The following is an 18,685-nucleotide window of genomic DNA, read 5'->3' on the forward strand; positions in this document are numbered from 1 at the left end:
TTTCGGATACCCTGAGGACTGCCATAAGCTACAGGCCACAGTTTGTTTTCAACAAAGAGGGTCAGTCTCAGAGCTCTGTGGGAAGGGGTTGTATCAGGTACTTCAAACTCCTGACACTTCAAAGAACAGACTCTTGGGTACAGGTCTCTGAACTGACATCACTGAGACAACGTTCAGGCCATTCCACTGGACTAAGTCAGGATTTCCAAGACTCTTTTAGTCAAGAAGCAGAAAGTTTCATGTAACTGCTAGGCCAATATCCAGCAGAACAATAATTTACTGCATTGTGTTGGATAAACTAATGGAAATTTTATTGTTTGAAATACTGATGCTGTTTTAATGCTCTATTTTCTGGACGTATAAGGAAGCCCTTTCCTCTCTTCCTAAGCTGTCTGTAACCCACAACAATTCTGTAAACCCTGCTTCTGTAAACTGAAATATAATTTTTAAATTACATCTAGTTCTCACTGACTCCTTTCCCTCCCAGAATTCAGAAACTCTTACTAAGTCCCTTTACTTTTCATTGCAATATTATTATTTGCATACGTTTAATAAAAATCTGTCATTCACTTTACCAGGATATAAGTGGAAGAACTGACTAACAACCAAGGCCTTACTTAAAGTGTCCTTTTTGAGAAACATGCTTGTTTAATCAGCCATGTCAAGGCACTTGGAAGGAACAAAGGTTAACTATACTTACGGAGCCTACAAAGCCCTCCCAGGAAACCTGGCCTAATGCCCGCCTGACAGTGTTAAAGAAGGTCCCTTCCTCACAGCCCAGGAACCTTAGCAAATTTTGTTAAGCTTGACAGGAATTTATGAATATTATAGGCATAGGTAGTAGTATTATAGGTAGTACACATAAAGTCTGGGAAAGACACTTTCTTGGACTTGGTTTCCTAGCTTTGGGATTATCTAGAAACAGGCGCTTTTAAAAGTCTAATCTGAAATTCCTTATAAAAACTTCCAGAAAGAAGTTGATTTTGTAGACATAGTAATTGTTCTACACTGCATGGCCCTGGATATGTAAATTCATGGAGGCTTATAGGCTAAATTAACACTCCTGTCCTGCCTATGTAAATAATCAAGCCAAACCTAATGGGACTTGTTATCTAGAATAATCTTTGTTTGATATTATTATGCTTGCCGGATAAAGAGGAAGACTGCAGGGAAAAATTGTAAAACTTGACATGGACCGAAGGTTACTGGCTGCCTTCAATGGAAAACAAGCCATCATCTGACACCCTCTGTTCAGGGCCCTGCGTCTTTCACTGTCTAAGCTATTCTGTAATCCTGTAAGTTGTAGATAAATGATAGCAACGCAAATGATATTTGTCCATAGACAGCTGATGCCCCTCCTCCCTCACCCCCCCATGTAAAAAAGTCACTGAAAATTTATTACAATATTCCTGATTTACCTATATAATTGTGATACTTTGAACTCTCCTTTGAATAGGTTATAACATTTTACTGATGGCCTTGTCAGTTAACAAGTTAAAAAAATAAAACACTTCCACAAAATAAAATCTTCTATTTGTATAGGAGTCACGATTATATTTTCTTTTAAAAATTATTCTTTAATACTAGTCTCAGAGATCGTTGGTCTAATGTGGAAAATAGAAAGTAAAGAGATGACAGATCTAAGTGCCATAACATGGGGAACATAAAATGCTGAGGGAAATCCGATGAGGTACATCCAATCCAGACCCGTGACAAACAAAGGGCTTCTCGGAGGATGTGACCTCCGAGCTGAGACCAGAAAGACAAGCAAAGGGGAGAACAAGGAGGAGACTAGCATTTCAGGCCGAAGGACTCCCATGTTCAAAGGGAGAATGTAAATGGATGGTGGGTACATAAGGGAAACTGTTGTTCGCTATGAAATGCAGACCACTTTTGTATTAGACAACGGGAAAGGGAGACAGAAATATGAGGCTAAAGATATAAACAAAGGCCTTGAACAAGGGGCTTGATCATGGTAAGAAGGCTGGACTTTATCTTGAAGATGTCAGTGGGGAGAACTGAGTTCAATAAGCATTTAGTACAGCAGGCTCTGGGGTCACACTGGCTTGGAATAATGGCTCTGCTACTTATTGCTGTGTGACTCCTGCTGTATTAATTAAGTACTCTGCAGTCCTGTTTCTTCATCTGTAAAATGGGAATTACAGTAGTCCCTTAGGCTCATAAGGGTATTATAAGGATTAACTGGGCTAATACAGGTAAAGTAGTTAGAAAACTGCCTAGCACGTTGTAAGGAACCAGTGACAGTAGTGATGTTAGTAGCAGTGTTTGCCCTTTAGTAAGATCATTTGTCTTACAGATCATTCTAGCTACACTGTGGAGAATACATTAAATAGGAACAAAAATAGAGGTGAAAAGGAGAGTTAGAAGGATGTGAATTAAGGAAAGGACCCTAGAAATAAAGAGAAATGGACAGATTTACATGACATAAAAGAGGCACAAGCAATAAGATTTGATGACAGATTGAGTACAGCAGCTGAGTGGGGGACACAGAAGTCAAAAATAAATATATAAAGTCCATGGCTTGAGAAAGAAGCTTAAGGCGGAGCATTCACTGAAATCAGATGCACAAGAACAACAACTCCACGTCAGGTAACGCAGGAAACACAAAACACAAAAAATGCCCACGGAACACTGAAAGAGGAATGCTTCAATATATCGCAGCAGGTAAAGCATCTAAGTTGTGTTACAAAGGAAGTGCATCAGAGAAACGGAAAACGGCATCTGAGACCTAAGAAATGGCCCAGAATCATGAAAGGCCTGCAGTTTGTGTGAAAGCAGGAAAAGTACTGCAAGAGTGAAGGGTTAAAGGTAAACAAGAAATATGACCTGGGGTCAGCGCCTCACCATCTTATTTTTCCTATCTAGAAACCAAGCGGCTGGACCTAATGCTTTCTATGCGTTGGCCATTACCAGCAGAGGATGGCTCCGTGGTCCTATGACTTCTGCTGGGAGCCATCCTGAAGATGTCGCTCATGCTACCGTCGGGGAGCAATATTTGCCACCACAAAGTGTGTCTCTCTGGCAGAAGATTTATTCAGGCTGATTATTTTCAAGAAACCAAGACTCGGGAAGTTTTTCTTATTCCCTCCCAGGTAACTGCCTAAAAGAATTGAGAGAGAGGGCCTGTTCCCAGAATAGAGCCATCACCAGAGACACCTGCAAAGAATATGGGCCAGGTGTGGTGGGGGAACTAGACTAGAGATCAGAGCCCACTCTGTATCCCCTTGTCCCTGCCCGACCCAGCAAACACGTGTCTACCAAACATTGGCTTTTCCCTCTCCGTGTGAATTGCTTTCCTCCCCTTAGAGGTCCCAAACCACGACCCCCAACATCCTCTTTTGTCTTTAGCTGAAGATGGTATTGAAGGGGAGGGTTTCAGCCATTCTGGCCACTTACTAGTCTTCCTGGGTCTCTCCCACGTGTACAAGTTATTAAACTTTTGTTTGATTCTTCTCCTGTTAATCTGTTTCATGTCAATGTAATTCTTAAGCCAGCCAGAAGGACTTAGAAGGGTAGAGGAAAATTTCTTCTTCCCTGACACTATAAAATTATACATCTTTCTGGAGATCTATAAAGCAGTGAAATTCTCAAACTTGTTATCAAACTATAAAAACAATACATAAAACAGTTTCATCTATTCCTCGTCATAAATTAATAAACGTTCGTGGCATTACAATATAACAGTGAAACTATCAGCTCACATTTATGGAGTGCTTTCTATGTGCCAGGCACTATGCTTCGTAGACGTCATTCCTACCCGAACTTTGTCAGAGTAGCAACGTCAGCCCTATTTTGCAGGTGAGGAACTAAGAGAGAGAAAACCCCTGCCGAAAGCAACACTTCATGCAATCTGTAAATACAGAGCCATGATTCAAACGCAAAGCTACCCCCAGCATTTATAAGATTTTAGTTCTGACGACTCTCTAAAGGTATAGTTTGCTCCCAAAGACTGACTCCTCTCGCTCAAGAAATACAGACTGGCCATGGCCCTAAGAGGCTGATGGTACATGAAAGCAGCAAACCTATAGAAAAGTGAACCATGAAATGACAAGCAGAAAGTACAGGGGGAAAGTCCAGTATTGTGAAAACCAACGTCAAGCTATGAAGTGTACATGTGCGCAACAGGAATATAAGAACAATGGGGAGCTTAGCTTGACAGCAGCAAAAGGAAACAAAATTACTCATTTTATACAGAAGTGGTGAACTCACAAAGATAATAGGACATGTTGCAATTATCAGCAGCATGGATGGGAAGACTTGTTCTGCATTAATCTTCTCAGCCACAGCTCTCAATGTATTTGCAAAACATAAATCCGACATCAACTAAATCTGTCTGTAAATCCTCAAATTCATTCACACCTTTTTACTTCCTAAGGTTGCAAACCCTCCATTTTTCCTAAATCCCCAAAGTCCCTTCCCATCACTTGCATGGAAGATAATTCAAGATCTCTCAAAATGCCAAAAAGAAACTCATTCTCTCATTCCTCTTCTCCACCCCATGCTCCCAAAACACCTTTGCACGCAGTCTCTCTTTCCCCCCTTTACACTTGTAAAAAATTAATAAACAAAAACCTGAATTAAATAGAGTGGGGTGACCAGAAGGGGGAGCTCTCACACCCTGTGACCATGGTGGAACCCAACAGGAAGAAGAAATACTGTTCTTTCCTGCAAGGACTCAGCCAATGAAAAGCCACGGCCTCTTTGTTTACACAGCCCTCCTGTCTTCCTCTCTCCTCGATAAAAGGCTCTCCTTCCCTCGTCTCGCAGGAACTTGCACCTGGCTCGCCATGGTTGCAGACCCCGAGCTGCAGTTCTCTGCTGATCCCAAATAAACCCACCTTTGCTGTAGAAACATCTGGCAGTCTATTTGTTCCAGGTTGACACACTCACCCTCTGCTTCATTCCTCACGTAACCAACTCTTTCAGATCCTTCCTGCTCCTCAGCGGCACTACAGCAAAGCCAACTCACTTCCTTGCCTCCAGTTTCTCCCACAACCAATCCATACTGAGATCTTTTCCAAATCAATATTTCTAACAGACTTATCTTGTTATATCACACTCTCCTCAAGTTCATTTGAAGGACCAACTCCTTAGCAAGGCCTTTCATTGTTGCCAAGACCCAGCCCAGTTTATGTTTATAGTTTCAGCTCCTACTCTCCTACACAAAATTCTCCACTGTACAAAGAACAACAACAACAAAAATTAATTACAACTCCTGAAATGTGATTTGGGTTGTCCCATTGGTTCTTCTATTGCCAAAAGAAGGAAAACACATGCAAAGAAGTATATAATAAGCCAATGCCTATGATGGACCAAGAGCTGTATGTGGTAGAACTAAAGGACTAAACAGATTGGTATCATTTCTTTGGATTAAACAACACACTGCTTTCAAATTATAAAGATACTGGGGGAAAAACTTATAATAAACTTTTTCTAAAAGAGTTAAAATAAGTGAGTAGGGTTTGGGTCAGCATTCCAAGCAAAAAGAATAATACAGCTTCCTTGCTAATAACACATGCTTCTGAGTTAGACCAACTTGCCCTCAAGTCTCAGCTAGCTCTGCCTCTTCTAAGCAGTGTGTTATCAGGCAAGTTTCTTACTTAAGTCTCAGTTTCAGGGCTGATACTATCTCCTAGCAGTACTGGGAGAATTTGAAGATAAAATCAGTTGTGCACATAAGCACCTAGCACAGTGCCTAGTACATGTTAAGAGCTAAATAAGGAGAGATTAAGAATTATTCTTACTGAAGCAGTCTCAGATCCAGTGAAAAGGCTGTTTAGGAAAAAGTAGACAATTAGTATAGGAAAGCAGTAAAAGATAAGAAGGATGAGAAATACACACAGAGTACTTGTGTCATCTGTAGTACTCAGAATATTCACCAAAAAGCATATAGCAAAACCATTCTTCAAGGCCCTTGGCTGGATTCCCATATGAAGTTTTGTTTCTTTAAATATAAACTGAAGTAGTTAGATAAAATGGTATCTAAAGCTCCTTTCAGCTCTAACCTTTTCTGTAAGAACTGCTATGCCCTGGAATCCTGGGGGTTATGAATGCTCATCACCATTACATGGTCAAATGCTTTTATGTTTTACTAAGTATGTGAGCACTTATTAATGTTCCACTGACCTCACAGATCTGGGAGACAAAGCAACAGCTAAAACATTCCTAGCACCAGTTTATCTGTCACAAAGAGGAACAGCAATAGCTGGTCTCACTGAAAAATTTCCTGTAGCTGAACTCGACAAGTACACTATCACCCTTATGTGAACCCAAAGTTAGGAGCCTTCAGATACCCTCAGGGGCAGTTTAAGAGGTAGAAGTTAGAAAAGAAAAAAAAAAAAAAAAAGAATCTGGACAGGAGGTTAGACCAGAGAGAACCAGAAAGACCAAGAGAGGAATAGTATTGATATTTCAAAACAGTAACATTAGTCAACAAGTGTCTAACCTAACTTCCCATTACTGGGGAACAAACCCAACTAAGCCTCATATGTACAAATCATGTCTTCACTGTGGGGACTTATTTTATATACTTAAGATACTTATAAATCTATTCTTTCTCCAAGGGGCTAAAAACAAATTAAGAGTACGTGCTCTCTTTTTATGTGAAAGAACAGTCAAGGCCTGCACTAGATCTAATTAATATTTAACATGCTCATTTAACTCACTTTTTCAGTGACATTTCCTAATCTTCTATACTGATTTTCACATGTAGAAAATTATTCTTCCACATCAAAATCACATGTGTCTGTATATCTCTGAATGAACTGCTTTAAAATGAATACTTTTATCAGCTTTCATTTTGGTAAATTATGAGAATCATACCTGTGAACTTAACTTATGGTTAAGCTTGTAGTGTTATAATTTTATACTTTTAAGTGACAAGATTGTTTTACCCCATTTCTTTGTAGACAAAAAAAAGGAACCTGCTAATCAGATTTCCAGAAGGAGTACTTGTTTATATAAAAATTAAAATTTGTAAGGTTAACCAAATAATTCACTTCAAAATGATAAATCCATAGTATATATTATAAAGATTTTTTAAATTTCCATACATTATGTCAAAATAATTCATAGTTTTGGCTATACAAAATACTTAAGGAACTAGAGAATATTATAATTAAAATACAAATGCAGTAAATTCATTTCCAAGTCTCCCATTTCTTTTAAGAAAACAAAGCCATAGATAAGAATTATTTTAAAATAAGAAAATAATGTCAATTCAACTTTTATATGTTAATGATTCAAACATTACTGTAACAAGTGTAGAACTGACCTCTTAGTTTAGCAGTTACTACTTCTTACTGTCTTACTTACAGAAGGGTATCCCTCAAAGTACCACATCATCAAGTTTTCTGATGGGGAAATGTTTGTTTCCAAATATATATTCCACAGACACATTAAAAGAGTATAAAAACATGCTGAAACTGTAAACATTCACTTCCTAATAGCTTCACGAAAGGGCCTTTTCATCACGCATCTACCTGGTAACTTCAAAAAATTTTCCATGTATTCTGCACACGTGGCTTTTTATTCTCAGAGCTGATCAAGAGAAAATACTTAAAGCAATTCATATGTAGTAGTCATAGTAGTAGTAGTAACAGTAGTAATAATCATTAATGCTCCAATTTTAAATGCTTTTTAAAAATTATGTGGTTCCAACCTGGTCTGCAAAGTCCTCTGGGAACTTCCACAATACCTCCGGATCTGTAAATAATTGACACAGAGCTTTAAACAGAGAAAATAATACATTTATAGCAACAGTCTTGTTCAAATACTCTTAAAATTGTCAAAGCTACTTTTTTTAATAATTTAAAATTTTTTCTTTAAATATTTACAGTTGATGAGGTTCAAAATTAAATATTTTGATAGTTTAAGGGTTTTAATGACCTTTGGAACAGGAATAATAAAATGAATAACTTGGTCAGATTATTAAAAATATTATTTCTTTTAGCAACTCATTTTTTATTTATATACCTTAGATTTTAAGATTCTGAAATATAAGTTTTCAGATTTAACTCCACTTAATATACTGGTTTTAATTTGAAAAGAAAAATATAAATGTGGTAAATATGTAATCAAATATATTACAGCCCTCAGAAACTAGACTAAAATACAACATCTTAAATTTCCATTTAAAATCCTAAAAGACATTTTTCCAAAGAGAACATGCATATGGTGAACAGGCCCATGAAAAGATGCTGAACATCATTATCATCAGAGAAATGCAAACTAAAACCACAATGAGATATCACCTCACACCTGTCAGAATGACTATCATCAAAAAGAACACAAATAGCAAATTGTCGGCAAGGATGTGGAGAAAAGGGAGCCCTCCTACACTATTGATGGGAATGTAAACTGGTGCAACCACTGTGGAGAACAGTATGGAGGTTCCTCAAAAAACTAAAAGTAGAAGAACTACCATATGATCCAGCAATTCCACTCCTGGATATATATCCGAAAAAAAATGTAAACACTAATTTGAAAAGATACATGAACCCCAATGTTCACAGCAGCATTATTTACAATTACCAAGATATGGAAGCAACCTAAGTGTCCACTGACAGATGAATGGATAAAGAAGATGCGGTATGTATCTGTATACACACACACATACACACACACACACACACACACACACACACACACACACACACACACAATGGAATACTACTCAGCCATAAAAAAGGAATGAAATTTTGTTATTTGCAACAACATGGATGGACTTGGAGGGTATTATGCTAAGCGAAATACGTCAGAGAAAGACAAGTACTGTATGATATCACTTATATGTGGAATCTAAAAAAATAAACTAGTGAATATAACAAACAATAAACAGACTCACAGATGTAGAGAACAAATTAGTTACCAGTGGGGAGAAGGAAGGGGAGGGGCAAAATAGGGGTAGGGGATTAAGAGGTACAAACTATTATGTACAAAATAAATAAGCTACAAGGATGTATCGTACAACACGTGGAATATGGCTAGTATTTTGTAGTAACTGTAAATGGAATATAACCATTAAAAATTGTGAATCACTATGCTGTACACCTGTAACTTACATTTATTGTACTTCGACTATACTTCAATTTAAAAAATGAAAAAGAAAATAAAATCCTCAATAAAAGTGTATAAACACAGTAATAATGTTTGTTTTATATCAAGGTTCACTTTGGAAGTCCCATATTTGCAACTCCATAAATCAGCTTTTAAAACAATAGGTAAGGCTTCCCTGGTGGCGCAGTGGTTGAGAATCTGCCTGCCAATGCAGCGGACACGGGTTCGAGCCCTGGTCTGGGAAGATCCCACATGCCACGGAGCAACTGGGCCCGTGAGCCACAACTACTGAGCCTGTGCATCTGGAGCCTGTGCTCCGCAACAAGAGAGGCCGCGACAGTGAGAGGCCCGCGCACCGCGATGAAGAGTGGCCCCCACTTGCCGCAACTAGAGAAAGCCCTCACACAGAAACGAAGACCCAACACAGCCATAAATAAATAAATAAACCCAAAAGTTAAAAAAAAAAACCAAAAAACAACAGATAAGTTGGTAGGCATAAGGCATCAAGCTTGTTTACAATACAATTGACAAAAATAAATAAATAATAAAAAAAAAATTTTTTAAATACAATTGACATTTCCTGGGGTATTTCAGAGATATTTGTCTAATATATTATATCCAGTTATTCACATATAAAAATCAATGTTGTTTTATAAATATTTGCACTGGTTTTCATTTTCGTTATTTCTTCACAATATTTCTCTTCTACTTAGCATAATAAAAAGAAGTCTTTTTAATTAACACTAAAAATTATTTTGGTTGCATATGTATTTTTTAATTCTGTCAATAACATACTTCTGAATACTGCAAATGTGCTTTAAAAGGATACTGTACAAAGGATAATATTACTTCCGAAAGCCTTTGAAAGCCCAATATAGGTAACAAGCACAACCGACAAGACAGGATCAAAATATCAAAAATACCACTTTATGTACCCAGTCAGTAAAAAATTACAGCTCAATCCCATTATTTCCACTACACCATATTGCTTTTTAAAAAATACAGTCCAAGGATGCATAATTTCAAGTATTTAATTCCAAAACTCAGTAATTACCTAGCAACATTTTGAGCGTGAGCTGGCTTCTCTTGCTGTATTACTTATTAAGCTCCAAAAAATTTTTTTTCAAATATTTTAACTTAAAAAAAAAAAAAGGAAGCATACTTTCTACAATTAACCTTTTTACTAAGGAATAAAAAGTTTCTACATAAATTAACATAAAAATCATTTAAAACATCTTACATAAGGATAATGCATTACTAATTTATGGAGCTAATATTAAATGATTATGCCTTCATGTAAAACAAAATGTGTACATTTCTAAAATGACTGTGACATGTATAGATCACCTAAAAATACTGAAACGTTAATGTCCTGTAGAAATTATGTTGGAAAACATATATATGTGCCCATGTATGTACATATATGTGTGTGTGTGTTTATGTGGCAGTTTTACCAAAACGGTAGTTATTAAGATTTGCATCTCATAAAACAAAAGTGTATGATGGATTCTTCATGAAATATTAAACAAAAGTTATCTTGATAAATTAATACAATAACTAATGGCCCTATAAACAAGTCATCATGCAGAAATGTGGAATAGTCCCTTCTTATAAATAATGGAGTTAGAGAGTTTCAATGTGAACATTTTAAATATCCCTTTTAAACAACCTCAATTTTACAGTTACCATTTGAGAAAATGTGACAGATTCCTTACACTTATACCTTAAAACCAGGACATTTGTCTTGCTGGATAGCCCTAACAGTTTGCCCTGCTGTTTGCAGCATTTACCTAATTATGTTTTCCTCCCTCACTTTCCTTCATCCCTTACACTACGCAGTTTTTTTCTGTACCGTCTGGTCTGTTCTTTCACAGAGGATGAACAAGTGAATACATGAAAACAGCAAATATCGGTTTAGTCACATAGTGGAAAATACCCTATTTCTTTTCTTTTCATTAAATGCGTGTTACACTTCAGCACCCAAAAATGTATTATAATCATGTGCATCCATATCTGAAATGGATTAACTTAGTTACTGCCTGTGTGGTTAGGTTTACCCCTTATCTGACACATATTGGCAGCAACTCTTCACAAGGACTGCAGAGGAAGAAACAAAAGAGCTCTGAAAAAAATGGTAATAATCCAATTTTCAAATTTATGCACAACGACGGAATTTTCTGTTCCCTGGGGATTACTTTCCAGATGCGAGATCTGAGCTGGCAAAGCTAGGTCGATTTTCTGCTGATTTTATGGGTGAAAGGATGAGAACTGCTGGTAGGAGTCACCGCTGCCCGTGGTGACTGGGGCACACTGTGTTTCTCTTCTGTCCAGTGTCCACACGTAACTCAGAGGAGACGCCACATCTTAAAGAGAGACTTTGCCACCAACAATCCGGAAACCAAATAAACATGAAAGGAAGAACACGTAACTTAATTTTTACATAAATATAGTTAATCTCTTATTTTAATAAAAGAATGTTACAGTGTAGTGAGAAAAATATACAAATTTTTATTAAATCAGTAAATTTGGAAGGAGAGTATTTAATGTATTATTTGGGCATCACCATCACAAGTATTCCAAATTCCTGACTGAGGCATTTTTTTTTTAATGTAAAGTGAGATAAATTTAGTAATATTTTATTTTCCTTTGCAACCAGACCTTTCACATTTTCTGGCCTGTAACTAAAAACAAAAATTAAAATAACTTAAAATATTACTGTGATTCAACTACCCTATTTTTTTTTTTTTTTTTTTTGGCTGTGTTGGGTCTTCGTTTCTATGCCAGGGCTTTCTCTAGTTGTGGCAAGCGGGGGCCACTCTTCATCGCGGTGCGCGGGCCTTTCACTGTCGCGGCCTCTCTTGTTGCGGGGCACAGGCTCCAGACGTGCAGGCTCAGTAATTGTGGCTCACGGGCCCAGTTGCTCCACGGCATGTGGGATCTTCCCAGACCAGGGCTCGAACCCGTGTCCGCTGCATTGGCAGGCAGATTCTCAACCACTGTGCCACCAGGGAAGCCCTACACTATTTTTTTAATGCAGGAAAAACTTTAATTTACACAAATGAATAATATTTACTTAATTCTGTGGAATTCATAGATGAATATATTTAAAATTATGCATTTGTAAAACCACAGTTCAGAAACTATATACTTTTGAAAAGGCAGAATATATAGTATTAGTGTTTTGCTTGATTATAGCTTCAGTGCTTATTCACCTACATTGTAGAATCACAATTTTACAAATGAGGAAACTGAAGCCAACGCAATGAGGAGCATATTCTTTTTTTTTTTTTCATAAACTTATTTATTTATTTTTGGCTGCGTTAGGTCTTCGCTGCTGCACGCGGGCTTTCTCTAGTTGCGGTGAGCGGGGGCTACTCTTTGTTGTGGTGCGCGGGCTTCTCATTGCAGTGGCCTCTCCTGTTGCAGAGCACAGGCTCTAGGCGTGCGGGCTTCAGTAGTTGTGGCACGTGGGTTCAGTGTTGTGGTTCGCGGGCTCTAGAGTGCAGGCTCAGTAGTTGTGGCGCAAGGGCTTCATTGCTCTGTGGCATGTGGGATCTTCCCAGACCAGGGCTCGAACCTGTATCCCTTGCACTGGCAGGCGGATTCCTAACCACTGCGCCACCAGGGAAGTCCCTGGAAGCGTGTCTTAATTATAAGGCTAGTTAATGTCAGAGGCTAGAACTTTCTTAGTTGAGATCTAAGGAGCAGCTATTTTAAATAATTTCCAAAATCAATACATTTCTCTGTCCCACTTAAGTTCAATTTATTTTATTCAAAAATCTATGCAACGCTAAAGAAACAGAAAAAGTCCCTGACCTCCAAAGCCCTATAGCATACATGGAGAAAAATGTCACACAGCTACCTAGTTTTTGTGCAAACAAGGTATCCTGCAGGAACGCTTGAACTCAACTTGAAAATTCACTGGCTTAATAATTTCAAAAAATGTTCCTTAACAAAAGAATGGTGATGCCTCTTGAATATAAATGAGCAGGAATCATTAAAGAAAATCTTCCGCCTACGGAGATATAATGGTGAACTAAACAAAATAGGTCTCTACAATGTATAGAAAAGGACGGCATCTAAACCTATAGCTCAGTAAAATTTAATGAGTGTTATACTAAAAGGACAGGATACTACCGGACACCGCAAGGAAAGCCAATCTAATTTAGAAAGCCACTAGTTAGACAAGCAAAGGATGATTTGGGCTATCACGTGGGCAGAGGAGAACATTCCGGAATGGAGAAACAATATGCACTAAGTCTTAGAGGTTAAAAGAAAGCAGAAAACATTTGGAAACTGAAATAAAAAAAAGAAGTAATATATCTAGAATGCAGAGTAGGAGAGAGAGAATGTCACGGGATGAAGCTGGAGAGACAGGGGACAGACTACAGAGCTGAAGATGTACCCAAGGTATCAGAGGAAGTCACTAAACCAAGGGAGAAGGAACACCAGAAGTGTGTGGAGAATACAGTTAGAGCGTGTGTTTATGAAAGTCAAGGGAAGAGAGTGTATCCAAAAGATTCTCAAACAAATGTGGCAGAACATTAAGCGAGGTGATGGCTCAAAAAACGGTAAGTGTGTGTAAAGCATAAGCCACACACAGTAAAATGAGCTCCCGTGGCAGGATGGGAAGCAGAAGGCCAATGAAGAAGATCACGGAGGACGAGGGAAGAGAGGCACCGTGTATGCGGGCAACGTATTTAAGAGACGGTACAAGGGAGAAGAAAGTAAAGATAGGAGGAAAGAGGTGAAGCCAGACAGGTCTGTTAGTCATTTCTCTTTCCTTTATACTGGCGCAGACCTGAACATGTGTAGGTGATCATGGGAGTTAGTGAGGCAGCGGAGAGCCAGAGAAGAAGAGACGTACACCCCTGAGGAGGCAAGAAGAGGGCATCCTGATCAAGACAATGAGATGAGCCTTGGACAGAAGCTGAAGAGTATTTTCCCATTGTTATAGGAACAAGAAAAGAGGAGAGGAGATATGAATCCAAGGAGATTTTAGAATCTGGGGTACAAAGTTAAGAGTTCTGTGCAAAACGTCCTGATTATTTTGTGTGTATAGTAGGAGCAAAGCTTCCTCCTAGGAGGGAAGTTGTTGGCGGGCTTGAGGAGGTGTGAAACAACTGTTTCAGGCACTGCTGAGCACTCAGTTTGGTGGGTGTCCAGCCTAGTGCTTAAGGGCAACAATGTGGTATCTCCCCACCATCATCCAAGGGCCAAGGTGCAGGAGAGAACTGCTAGATTCGGTCAGGGCTGAGGTTTCTGTCAGTCATGTGTGATGGAAAGAGAGCCTCAACAAAAGAGTGGTTACAGATGTGAACTGCTGATCTAAAGCTAAAAAAGAGAAGTGGTTTTATTTTTTTCTGTAAAATCCATTAGTACTAAATGTTATACCAAGTCATGCTAATGCATTTTAAAACAGTGTATTTTCAGTAGAAAATCTACTGCATATATCTGAAGACTGTAGGACTGAAAAATAAAGTAAAATAAATAAATGGAGCATTTGTAATTATGAAGTTAGGCAGCCGAAGTTCCGGTCTTATACCTATACATAACAATGCTTTCTGTCTGTGATCAGGGGTAGGTACTGAAAAGCATAAAATCAGTTTCCCTCCTCTCTTCCCTGCCTTCCACTCCTCCCCGCTCTCTCTGGAATTATCTGAAAGAACAGTCTTATCTGTTTACCCAAGCTTACCATATAAATCTCATTTTCCACATATATATTATGTGGGGGGGAAAAAAAACCCCAGAAAACCATGGAATTAGATAACTACAGTTAAAATTACAATTTTTCCAGCTTTACTGAATTATATTTGACATATAACACTCTGTCAGCTTAAGGTGTACGAGATGATTTGATAAACGTACAGATTGTGAAATCTTTACCACAATAAGGTTAATTAACAACACATCCTTTACCACACATAGTTACTAACTTGTTGTTTTCATTATCATTGGTATGGTGGGAACATTAAAGCCCTACTCTCAAAGCAACTTTCAAATACACAATATAGTATTTGTGAACTATAGTCACCATGCTGGACATTAGATCCCTGGGGCCTACTCACCTTACAACTGAAAGTTTGTACCCTTGGACCAACATCTCCTGCCACCCCTCAGCCCCCCGCAACCACCATCCTACTCCGATTCTTTGAGTCCAATGTTTTTAGATGTCACATATGAGTGAGATCATATAGTACTTGTCTTTCTCTGACTTACTTCATGGAGCATATGTCCTCAAGGTCCACCTATGCTGTTGCAAATGGCAAGGTAGCCTTCCTTCTTTCTAGGGTGGAATAACACTCCATGCTACATATACACCACATTCTCTTTAACCATTCATTCACTGATGGACATTTAGGTTGTTTGCATATCTTGACTATTGAGAATAATACTGCAATGAACATGGGAGTGCAGATATCTCTTCAAGATAGTGATTTCATCTTCACTGGATAAATACCCAGAAGTGGGATTGCTGGGTCACATGGTGGCTCTATTTTTAATTTTTTGAGGACCCTCCATACTGTCTTCCGTAGTGGCTGCACCAGTTTACATTTCCACCAATAATGAACCAGGGTTTCCTCTCCTCCACATCCTGGCCAGCATTTGTTATCTTGTCTTTATAACAGCCATTTTGACAGGTGTGAGATAATATCTCATTATGGTTTGATTTGCATTTCCATGATAATCAGTGATGTTGAGAACCTTTTCATGTAGTTGTTGGTGGCTGTTATCTTTTCTTTGGAAAAATGTCCCTTTAAGCCCTCTACCAATTTTTTAACTGGATTATTTGGTTTGTTGCTATTGTATGAGTTCTTTATATTTTGGGTATTAACCCCTTATCAGATATATGGTTTGCAAATATTTTCTCCCATCCTATAGGCTGCCTTTTCATTTTCTTTTGCTGTGCAGAGCTTTTTAGTTTGATATAGTCCCACTTGCTTTTTGCTTTTGTTGCTTGTGCTTTTGGTACCATATCCAAAAAATAATTGCCAACAGTGATGTCAAGGAACTTACCATTTATGTTTTCTTCTAGGATTTTTATACTTTCGCATTTTATGTTGAAGTCCTTCATCCATTTCAAGTTAATTTTGTGACTTCTGTAAGATACAGGTCCAATTTCATTCATTTGCATGTGGATATCCAGTTTTCCCAACAATATTTATTGAAGAGACTATCCTTTCCACATTGAGTATTCTTGGCTCCCTTGCCAAATATTGCTCAGTCATACATGTGGGGTTTACTTCTGAGCTCTGGATTCTGTTCCATTGGTCTCTGTGTCTGTTTTTCTGACAGTACCACACAGTTTTGATTACTGTAATTTGTAGTATAGTCTGAAATCTGGAAGTGGGATGCCTCCAGCTTTGTTTTTTCTCAATATTGCTTTGGCTATTTGGGATGTTTTGCGGTTCCATATGAACTTTATAATTCTTCTTCTACTTCTGTGAAAAAAGCCATTGGAATTTTGATGAGTATTATATTGAATATACAGATGACTCTGGGTAGTATGGACATTTTAACAGTATTAATTCTTCCAATCCATGACCATGGGATATCTTCCCATTTATTTGTGTCTTCTTCAATTTCTTTCATCACTGGTCTTATAGTTTTCACTGCATGAATCTTTCATTTCCTTGGTTAAATTTATTCCTAAGTATTTTATTGTTTTTGATGCTATTGTAAATAACATTATTTATTTATTTTTCAGGTAATTGTTATGGTACAGAATTGTAACTTATTTTTGTATGTTGATTTTGTATCCTGAAACTTTACTGAATTTATTAGTTATAACAGTTTTTTGGTGGAGTATTTAGGATTTTCTATATACAAGATCATGTCATCAGCAAACGTTTTTACTTCTTTCTTTCCTTAAGTCATTAAGATGACTTTCTTTTCCTTGCCCAACTGCTCTGGGTAGGACTTCTAGCACTATGCTGAATAAGAGCAGGCTCTCTTGTCTTCTTCCTGATCTTAGAGGGGATGCTTTCAACCTTTCACTGTTGTGCATGATACCAGTTGTAGGACTGTCGTGTGGCTTTTATTATGTTGAGGTACGCTCCTTCTATATCCAATTTGTTGAGAGTTGTCACGAAAGGATACTGAACTTTATCCAATGCTTTTTCTGATCTACTGAGATGACCATAAAAATTGTATCTTTCATTCTTTTAATATGATGTATCATATTTATTAATTTGTGTATGTTGAACCACCTGTGTATCCATGAATAAATCTTACTTGATCATAGTGTATGATCCTCTTAATGTGTTGTTGAATTTGGTTTGCTAGTATTCTGTTGAGATTTTTTGCACCTATATTCATTAGGGTTATTGGCACTTGTAGGTTTCTTTCTTTTAGTATCCTCATCTGGCTTAATATCAAGGTAATATTGGTCTTATAAAATTAGTTTGGGAGTGTTCCCTGCTCTTCAATTTCTTGGAAGAGTATAATAAAAACTGGCACTAACTTCTCCTTCAAATATTTGGTAGAATTTACCCATGAAGCCATCTGGTCTTAGGTTTTCTTTGTTGGGAGGTTTTTGATTACTAATTCAATCTCCTTACTTATTATTGGTCTGTTCAGATTTTCTATTTCTTCATGATTCAGACATGGTAGGTTATATTTTTTTGAATGGTTAAATATATACATTTCTTGTTTTTCTAGGTTGTCAAATTTGTAGGCATATAGTTGTTCCTAGTAGTGTCTTATTATCCTTGTATTTCTGTGGTATTAGTTGTCAAGTCTCCTTTTTCATTTATAATTTTATTTGAGTACTTTCTCTCCTTTCCTCTTGATAAATCTGATTTGTCAATTTTGTTTATCTTTTCAAAAGATAAGATTATTATCTGTTTTATCTTTTCTATTGTTTTTCTATTCTCTATTTAACATATTTCTGCTCTAGCACCAGCACTAGCACTAATCTTTGTCATCTCTTTCCTTCTGCTAACTTTGGGCTTAGTTTGTTCTTTTTCTAGTTCCTTGAGGTGTAAAGTTAGGTTGTTCGGGATCTTTCTTTTTTCTTAATGTAGATATTTATTGCCATAAACTTCTCTCTTAGCACAACTTTTGCTGCATCCCATCAGTTTTGGTATATTTCCATTTTCATTTGTTTCAATATATTTTTTTATTTCCCTTTTGATTTAATCTCCAACCCATTGGTTGTTCAGGAGTGTGTTGTTTGATTTCCACTTATTTGTGAATTTTCCAGTTTTTCTCTTGTTACTGATTTATAGCTTCATACCACTGTGGTTGGAAAAGGTACTTTCAATCTTTTAAAATTTACTGAGACTTATTTTGTAACCTAACATATGGTCTATTCTGGAGAATGTTCCATGTGTGCTTGAGAAGAATGTATCTTCTGCTGCTGTTAGATGGAATGTTCTGTATATGCCTGTTAGGTCCCTTTGACCTAACAGGATATTTGTAGGCAGCATATAGTTGGGTCTTATTTTCTTATCAATTCAGTCGCTGTATGCCTTTTCATTGGAGAATTCAGTCTACTGGAGAATTCAGTCTGTTTACATCTGAAGTAATTAAAAGGCATAAAGTGACTGAATAGATAAGAAAATAAGACCCAACTATATGCTGCCTACAAGATACTCACTTCCAC

General features: G+C 37.4%; 1 protein-coding gene across 3 annotated transcripts in view; it reads right to left on the bottom strand.

The window, feature by feature from the left end:
• The window catches only part of DENND1B (DENN domain containing 1B), a 258,142-nt gene that overhangs the window by 181,389 nt on the left and 58,068 nt on the right, over positions 1-18,685 (bottom strand). For all 3 annotated transcript variants that reach the window (XM_057549265.1, XM_057549273.1, XM_057549259.1), the window contains exon 3: positions 7,682-7,725. In XM_057549265.1, the coding sequence (XP_057405248.1) occupies positions 7,682-7,725 (44 nt within the window). The remainder of the gene's footprint in view (positions 1-7,681; positions 7,726-18,685) is intronic.

This window comes from Balaenoptera acutorostrata, chromosome 1 (genome assembly GCF_949987535.1).
Source record: "Balaenoptera acutorostrata chromosome 1, mBalAcu1.1, whole genome shotgun sequence".
Taxonomy (NCBI): domain Eukaryota; kingdom Metazoa; phylum Chordata; class Mammalia; order Artiodactyla; family Balaenopteridae; genus Balaenoptera; species Balaenoptera acutorostrata.